This window comes from Leuresthes tenuis, unplaced genomic scaffold, assembly GCF_036924035.1.
Source record: "Leuresthes tenuis unplaced genomic scaffold, fLeuTen1.0.hap1 SCAF_17, whole genome shotgun sequence".
Classification (NCBI taxonomy): domain Eukaryota; kingdom Metazoa; phylum Chordata; class Actinopteri; order Atheriniformes; family Atherinopsidae; genus Leuresthes; species Leuresthes tenuis.
Genome location: NW_027325371.1, coordinates 17,673,009 through 17,682,327, shown reverse-complemented (window position 1 = coordinate 17,682,327; position 9,319 = coordinate 17,673,009). Strand labels below are relative to the sequence as shown.

General features: G+C 46.1%; 1 protein-coding gene across 1 annotated transcript; it reads right to left on the bottom strand.

Annotated features, from left to right (window-relative positions):
- Positions 1-701: 701 nt before the first annotated feature.
- Positions 702-9,130, bottom strand: znf598 (zinc finger protein 598). The gene is made up of 12 exons (XM_072368408.1): positions 8,820-9,130; positions 7,269-7,381; positions 6,786-6,915; positions 6,383-6,594; positions 6,058-6,275; positions 5,867-5,960; positions 4,617-4,999; positions 4,400-4,475; positions 3,430-4,304; positions 2,682-2,847; positions 2,416-2,563; positions 702-2,275 (listed from the first exon to the last, which is right to left on the bottom strand). Exons 1-12 carry the CDS (start codon positions 8,991-8,993, stop codon positions 1,901-1,903), a joined length of 2,964 nt encoding a protein of 987 aa, XP_072224509.1. The 5' UTR covers positions 8,994-9,130; the 3' UTR covers positions 702-1,900.
- Positions 9,131-9,319: the final 189 nt, after the last annotated feature.

The window sequence follows — 9,319 nt, the reverse complement described above, 5'->3', positions numbered from 1 at the left end:
CTCGTCAGTTGTAGAAATTGTGGCCTAAAAGACGAACAGTGTCTGAAAGGATGTCTTAAAAAAAATTAAAATAAATAACACAGGACCTGAGAGATGCTTCTGGACCTTTGGTTGATCCACGATAAATCCTCCCCAGAGCCCGGACATCAACATCATTGAAGCAGCATGGGATCACCTCCACAAGAGAGCGGAACAAAAGGCAGCCGACATTCAAATTAGAGCTTTGGGATGTCCCTCGAGAAGTCTGGAGAACTATTCCTGAAGACTGCTTAAAGTAAATCACAGGAAGGTTTGTCTAAGAGGGTTCAGGCTGTTTTGTTTTTGCTTCATTTGATGCATTTTCATTCATGTTGGCACATATTTCAACTGTAACTACATGAGAAGAAATGAGGAGTGGCTCACAATGTTTGGCACAGTACTGTGTTCTGATTTTGAGCTGGAAACTCCTGAGATCGGATCCATCTGAGGAGTCACTTGCCATCATTGATATTTGACTCTAATTTTACTGACTAAATGTCTTAAATACCTATTCATGCAAAAAGTGTGCGTGGGGAAGTCTTTAACTGAACACCCCAACTTCTGAATCTAAGCTGAATAAAATCATAGCTCTTCCCTGGATTTGGGTTCAATATTGAAGATTTGACGGCGCCCGATAAGAAATGTGACCTGTGGGCGTGGCAGATATATGAAGCAGTACGATGTTGACAGAAACAGCTTTATTGGAGGCAGATGGAAAAACCGAGTGAGCTGCTATATGATGTAAAGACAAAATCTCACACACACTCATGCAGACGCACAGACGTGGAGGCCAATGTGCAAACCAAAGGTCCTGAGATAGAGAAAATGAAGAGATTCTGTAGTAGATGTTCCCAATAACCCAAAACAAACAATTACTGTGCCCTTTGTGTCAAAGCTTGAAGGCGCTCAGACGGAGGCAGGTTGAATGGCTGGAAATAAACACTACTCTGAGTCAGTTTTCTTCACTCTAACCGATTATAAAGGATGGTGGAAAATACATTTCAAAGCAGCAGGTTGAAATGAAAACCGAGCCACAGTCAACTGTTAGGGGGTACCGTCTTAGTTTAACCGCTGCTCTTTGAAAAATAATCCATATTACTTCAACAGGAGATTATGAACACACAAGATTCTTTCATTCTTTCATTTGAAGCTTTGTGCAACACAGGAGCCACGATGAACCAGTTCATCGACAAATATGTCAAAGGTACCGATGAGCGATTTAAACAGAAAGATCGTTTCTATCGTCAAAAGAAGACTTCAATTGTCAACCAAAAATTTGTTCTAATTTCCCAAGCAGCTCAATTCCCGTCACACCCTCCGGCGAGGTGTTGGACACAAATGATAGCAAATAAACAGCTACACTTAAATAAATATAGTGTAATATTAGAAATGAACACGTTTATTTTGTTATTTAACCAAGCAGCACCGCTGGAGTTGGGTCTACTGTATCAACTCCACTGTTAACAAGCTTACGTGTCAGCCTCTGTTTGGGTGAAAGCAAAAAGCAGAAGAAAAAACAATAGAATCGGATTCATTTGTGCGTTGGGGAGCAAACCAATCTCCTCCACCTTCTTTGGATTGTAAGTTCCAAATGAACGCTGTCGGAGCGAGTGCCAGCTGGAGAATCTCCTTTTCTCAACTGTGAAACCACTTACACAAACCAATCGATATAATCCTCAGTAAACGCACCGTAAACCATGTTTCTTCGTTATGAGCACGGGCCTCGGCTACTTTGGGACGCGGCCGGACAGGAAACGGGGCGGTTGTTTTCCCACACTGGCTGCTGCAGTGCTGCGGGGCTTTAACAGAACTGCTGGGGCAACGCAATTTTGCGCCATGATGGCAAACAGAGCAGAGGAAGACTAACGGGAGGGTGGGGGGGCTAGCTGATGATGCGGCTGATTGACTGCAAAGAGGGGAACTCCTCACTGTCCCTTATGTGCAGGGTCTTATGGGAATTGAAGTCTTTGGGAGCCAGTACCTGTCTGCAAGTGGGGCACACCTGGCAGTCCAGTTCAGCCGCTGTGTTAGCCGCTGTAGCGGGCATCTGCCAGGCGTTCTTCTTGTTCTTGTTTTTCTTTCCTCCTCCAGCGCCCGACTGCCTCTCCAGAGCCTTGCTGTCTCCGTGGGCAGTGAGGAGCTCCTGCTGCTTGCCAGTGTCCGGTAGGAGCACCAGCAGCTCGTTGAAGATGCGGTTGAAGTTATCTCCGAGCAGGTCCTTACAGCTGCGGTGGTACTGGGCTGCTGATATCACACTCTGGAAACAGACAGAGGGACAAAACAGGTTTCACTTCAAGCAGTCTGTGCTGACACACTATTAAAAGCCCTGCAGTTTCAGTTGTTTTACTTGTTACACTTATGGGAAGAAAAAGAGGCGTATAGAAATGTTGCAAGGACCTGTCTAAACTGGGCAGAGTAGTTTTTGAACTGGTTGAACTTGGACTCGTCATCGTGGAGGTACTTTCTGATGGACTGGATTAGCTCCAAGTTTCTCTGGTTGAAGTCCTCTGGCACCAGGTAACCGCTGCTCGACAACTTGGGGGGCCTGAAATTTTTCCAAAAACCAGACAGACAACATGAACTACACAGGGCCGAATACCACTGTACTGTCCACAGACAGAATAAGAGGAAATAACATGTTATATAAAGTGAGAAGTGCTCACAGGTTGACGGCAGAGGGCGTCGGCTCCACTACGTTGCTGTTGAGGGGGATTCCAGTGAAGCCTGGGGGAGGCTTGGGGGCCGAGACTCCCAGTCCAGGGGGAGGTGGTGGCATTGCAGAGGGTGGAGCAGGAGCTGAGGCCTTCATTGGGAAAGCGGTCTTGAAGCCTGAGAAAATAACAGTGTAAATTCATCTCTGCAAAAGACCTGAAGAGGTACCAATCGAGAACCTGATAAAATATCATCATTATGGACTGTTACATCATTGCAATGGGTTAATTACAGCTATGCTGTACGTTTTGACCTGTAAAAACCTAAAGGGGACATATGTGGAGGTGAGGAAAAAAAACAATCACTTTTTTCTGACAGAGCATATATGGGTGTCAAGTCCCTACAAACTAAGAAGAAAATATCCACATACACATCCCCAGCACTTTGTTTGAGGCCGTCAAACAAGTAATCAACTCATTCAGTGAGCCGTTCGGCACTGAAGCTAAGTTCTACACTGCACTCCCAGCTCAGAGCAGCCTCCCCATCTTCATCTCCACCCAACTTCAAGTTCAAACCATGCTGCATTCACTGCCCTTAGGAAGTGGGAAGTTGAAACTCTTGCTTTTTGATTTGCTACCCAATCGCAAATTCTCATTACATCCTTAATGGATAGAAAACAGACTTCTAACTAAAGTTCTTTCATTCCAGTTCAACGCGTGACTCACATTGAGATTATGCCTAAAGAGAGTTCGGTTGTACCTGGGGGTGGCTTCTTGGTCATGAGAGCAGGGAATTCTTCCTCTTGTTCAGGAGCAGGATCTGTGCTGGGGTGCGTGGTTACCACTGGCGAATCTTTGCAACTAGCTTCTGGTGCGTCAGCAAAGCCATTGGCCAATCCGCTCGTCGCTGTTGCCGTCACAGCTTTGGAAAGCGGTTTGTTCCAAGATTTCTCAGGAACATTTTCCTTCTGTGCTACCGTTTCCACTGAGATTGTATTTGCCATTGCTGTCGCCGCTGCCGTGGACACAGATGGAGAGGAGGCAGGCGTGCACTTCTGCTTTTTCTTCTTGTTGGCTTTAGATGTGGAGAGATCCGTGGTGGGAGTTGGATTTGCAGAGGCTGAGGGCACAGTGGAGGGTTTGCTGTTGCCACCTTTGACAGTGAGCAGAGAGGAGATATCCAACATGGTGGGCACTGAGCGGAACTCCTGCTGCGTCATTCCTCCGCTCTCATCGTCAGAAAGAGGAGGAGAGTTACGAACGGCTACTTTTCCGTTCTCCCCAACTTTCTTTTTCCTGCGAGAGGACGATGAGGTAGAGGAAGAGAGGAGCTGAGGGCCAGAGGATGCCGATGAGTGAGGAGGTGGTCTGGAGGAAGGAATAGGATGAGTGACGGGCTTAGCCACAGCAGTATGGCTGGACCATGCAGTGTTGGTGCCTGCTGCAGGTTTGGGGAGCCGAACTCTGGAGACGAGAGCGGGGAAATCCTCCTCTTGAAAAGATGAAGTCTTCCTTGGCTGTGCAGAGTAAGCCGGGGTCATCGGGACTGTGACCGCAGCAGTTGAAAGACTGGGGAAGTCGTCTTCCTTAAGAGCTACATGAGCCGATGCCGACACCACAGGAGCCGACTTTACACTGGAGGGACACAACAACAACGCAAGTTAAACATTTCAGCACACACCAGAATGTAACATGAGAAGCTCAGCTTTGTTCTGTGTGTGGTGGGTTACATGGGTGCTGCAGCTGTGGCTCCCAAAGCTGGAAAATCATCTTCATCCCCTGGATTTTTGCTCTTCATCGTTCTCACTGTTAACAGGTGACAACAGAGACATTAGGACCGCTGTAGCTGACCTGTCTTCAATGAGTCTATCAGCTATGTGAGTGGACTTCCATAATATACTGAGGATAGCTATAAGGAAGATGTGCAACTAAACCAAAACCCCACACCTGGAGGCTTGCCAGCTGTTTTGAGTTGTCCCGTTTGGTGCCTGGGCTCTTCTGGTTCTGTCCTCTCGACCCTTTCCTCTCTGCAGTGTTTGGGAGCGCTCCTCTCCTGCACTGGAGCCCTCTCCACCTGTCCACGCACCGCAGCTCTCTCCACCTGTCCACGCACCGCAGCCCTCTCCGCCTGTCCGCGCACCGGAGCCCTCTCCGCCTGTCCGCGCACCGGAGCCCTCTCCGCCTGTCCGCGCACCGGAGCCCTCTCCGCCTGTCCGCGCACCGCAGCTCTCTCCGCCTGTCCGCGAACCGCAGCCCTCTCCGCCTGTCCGCGCACCGCCATGGAAGCTCTCAAAGCAGCGTCCACCTGCCTGTCCTCTTCTTCTCTTTCTCTGCATGGAGAAGTAGAAAAGTCAAAATAATACAAAATTCCAATCCTTTCTATCTGCATTTCTTTTTGATACGGTGTATCAAAATGTCACCGTTCTGGGCCTGGACTGCTAGGAACCTCCCATAATGCACCTCCCCCCTTTCTGCATGTACATATGACCTGTTGAACAGGAGTTTTTCTCTCCTCCGTCACCTTGTGCATGATCAGGACAATCAATTAATTAGAAGAGAAGATTCAATGCGATGTGCTGGTTTCCTTAGGGTGTCAACTTTTTAAATGGGCATTATATGAAAATAACTAATATGGATTTTAATACAGTGCCTCAAGATGATATTTGTTGTGATTTGGGGCAATATAAATAAGACTAAGATGACCTTAATTGAAATTAACAGGGCTGAGAAATATTTGTGGCAAATCATTGAAAGCCGCCTTATGTTCACTCCAGGGCTCTATGCTCAGCCAACCAAAGGGTCAGAGGCACGATTTCCCCAGTTAGCACATATGTCAAAGTTTCCTGAGCAAAGACACTGGCTTTTGGAAATAAAGTGCTGCAAATTGTAAATAGAGCGCAAATATACTCAATAAGAAGGGCTGAAAGAGTGTTTGTGTGAATGAGAAACGCATTTCAAAGCACTTTTTAAAGCCTATTCAAAGTTAAAAAGGTGCTATATAACTGTGGATCATTTAGCTTTTCTCGATACTGGCAGTGGCAGATCTGCATCCCAGCTCTAAGGCTCATAGTGGCATCAAGCTCTTTTTTCTGTCCCGAGAGGTTTGTGTGTGCCATTTGTGTGCAGACAGACAGCAAACCACTGCTGCCTCCCCTGTCAAATCTACTTCAGTCAAAGAAATTGTCACTCGGACTCACCTGGAGTACCTCCAGCTCTTCTGCCCACCCTGAGGCCTTCCTCTTCCTCCGCGATTGTGGCGTACATCCTCGTAGTCCTCGCCTGTCACCAGACCTAAGGATGCACATGCTTTGATCACGTTTACTGCCTCAAAACCCCAGTTAGAAGTGCACATCTGCTGGCTATACCATACAATTACATTCTGACAAACCTTCGTTCCTCCTCTGTTGTCTCGGGGCGTAGGTAAACTGTAAGTCGATCTGGCGGTTCTGTCGGGCCTCTGCACGGTTTTTGCTGTGTGCTGCAGCTTTGTGGGCCTTGTAGTCGATCTCAGTACGGAATGCATGGGTGAACTGTTCTGTGGCGCAGCGGCCTTCCTCACACAGATAGTGACTCTCTCTGAAGTGATCACTTAGATAGGGGTAATCACTAACAGTGGAAGAGTTAAAAAAAACAAATACAAATGTCAACATGGGGTGTAAAATGGAACCAACCAAAGTTGATTTTCACGTGTGACATGAAATGGCTGTAAACACCTGTAGTATTCCTGAGAACCGTCTGCGTCACAGAAATGGCAGAAGAAGTGGTCCCTGCGCAAGTGCTTAAGCAGCTCGTCGTTGTCGAGGTAACGGTCGTCGCAGAACTTGCAGAGCGGGTGTCCTCGATGACTTGTGTCATCTGGGTCTCCGTGAGCTCGGTGACGTGCCAGTTCCTTACGGTTATACCACTTCCGCTCATGGGAGAAGATCTGATGAGAGGTTGTGAGGTTTAAAGCACAAGCGACCGACAGTTCTAACTACAGGTTGATCTTAAAGTCTGTAATATATATCCCCCGCCCTCAGCTGGACAAAAAGATTAACCAGAAATGTCTATTTGAAGGACATGACAAAAACAGACCAACCCTGATCTTGTGGACCGACTGGTTAGGGATGAGTTTACCTTGAGATGTTTTGAGCAGAGCTTGCAGCAGAAGAGCTCATGCTGCTTCCTCATGTGCTGTTCGAGCTCCTCAAACCTGGAGAAAACCTTGGGCTCTGGACATCGAACACACTCCGACAGCAGCAGGTGCCTAATCAAAAACAAATAACAAAAAAGAAAAGCCCACCAAGAACAACTTCGGTCAGAGTTGAATAAAATAATAACCAGTTATATACAAGAGCAACTAAACAGCTATCATAGTTATTATCCCTGTTAAGTTCAGTCAAAGTTTTCGTAGCCTCGACTACATTATTACATATTCAGTACTAGAGTTTTGTGACTGCGTTTAGCATCTATGCCGTGCTCTTGTGTTGACCTTTTAGTTAAGTTCAGCCATATTAACCAAACTTCTCTTCATCCATCAACCTAATTCTCACTACTAACAGACACGTTAAATGGTTCCTGTTGTAACCTACTGATAAAAGACCAACAGTCGCCCCGTACCTGTACTGAGCAAAGATCATCTCATCGCCACAAAAGATGTCGTGCTTTCTATCACCGGGGAACTGCTGATAGGGCAGAGACTGAAAGGCCTCCAGCTTCTTCACAAACACCACCTGAGCATAGCAAAGCCAGGACATAACATGTCATCTCAAGATACACAGACCCCGTCTCTTAGGAAAAGCAGAGTGAAATGGTGGTTGTGCATGGTTTACAGAATCAGAAAATAGTTTATTAATGCCCCGAGGGGGAATTTATTTTTGCAACAGGCAGCTTGCAGCCAACATGCATTCGCACAATTAAAGAGTTGCAAAGGGGGGAGAAAAAGGGGGGTAGGAAAAAAAAAGTATACAGTATATATAGTTACAGATTATGCAACAGCAAATAATTTTTAAAGTGGAAAAAAAAACCCTCTCCTCTAACAAAGAACATTTGTAGAAATTTGGGCATTACATGGAATTTTTTTTTGTGAAACCCATTCTGTAAAGACAGTTGCATACATACATAGAGCAGTTATCGATATCAGATACAATTGACATATATATAAAACTGCCTTGATCGTTTTATAACACACGTTGGCCCCGAACCTGGGGCACACAAACTTTGTGTCAGCTGATGATGACATTTTAGGTCTTTTTTTTAAATGTTTTTATTTATTTTTAAGTCAAGACTTGAGGCAAAGTAGTTACATCACCACAGTATTGTGACGGCAGCAGTCAATTACTATCACCAACCGGAAGTGAAGACACCGGTGCATTAAAACTTTGAATAATTTGAAACTTATAGCAACTTGAAACGTGTACTTCAACTGGGTGTATGGTTAATTTATAGATCAAATACACAATGTGGACCGTGTTGATTTTAGAAAACGCAGATTAAAACTTATGCCCTGAACGTTGTACGCTCATTCTAACCATTTCCACTACATTCGTGTCCATAGTTAGTGTATCTCCTGACCAGAGATACATGCAATAGTACTTAATAGTACTTAAGTAGTGTGCACTGACACACTTTATTTACGGATGATGCTGTCCACCAGGGTTGACAAACTGGCTGTCCACTTAAGTCATCTATAAGAAATCTGAACTTTACAGTGATAGGCGAGCAGACACCCCTATTACTCTCAAAATGGTGTAGCATACAATGCAAGACAGCCGGGTAGTGTCAAGTAAATATAAAGTTAAATGTCTCATTAAGAAAATTAGATATTGTCAGAAAATTTGGAACTCGACTATCACAGTGTCATTTGCTTATTGTTTACTACGGAGGCCAACTACCTGTCTGAAGGTGGAGCTGGCTTGCTGATGTTAGCATTAGCTTGCTTTGCTAGGCAAATGACAGCGAGGGTGGGAAAAAAATAGTACCCTGAGCGGCAGGCAGTCACTGTTGGCTTGTATTTAATATCCTAGCACACCGTTTTCTCTCATTATTAACTCAAGCGAGATACTATCACAGAACGGGTTGTCATTCTGACAATAAAACACCATGAGGTTGAGGCCTAGCTAGCTCCAGCAGGTCCCAACCCCCGACATACAGTAGCTGAGGAAAGCTCACCCTGTCAAGCTCTTCCCGGCAGACGGCGCAGTATTTCTGGTCGCACAGCACCCTCATCTTGGTGGAGCAGCGGTAGCAAACCGGGTGGTCGCATTTTCCCAAGGCGAAGATATCGATATCTTGGCAACACAAGACGCAAGTCTTTTCGGAGTCTTTTGCGGCCGTTGAATCCATGTCGGCGAGAAAAGGCACAAGTCAACCTTAATACTTTATGGGAGAGCCTCAACCGTTGGAGTGCTTACGTAATGACGAAAGCGTGAACTGCTGCTGGCTGCCGCGTCACGTAAAAGTTGGAGTATCTGCGATTTGTATGTCATGGGGATGGACCGGGCCTCGCACCACTGCATCTCTCATTACCCCGTTTGCATGTGTTAGATTCGCGCAGGCGATCATGGGTGTTCCACGTGTGCTCTGTGGCATGTGCCGGTGTCTGTGCTGATGGTGCTTTTTTGAAAAACATTCACGTGTCTCATAAGTCTAGAAAACACAACACTGGAAGA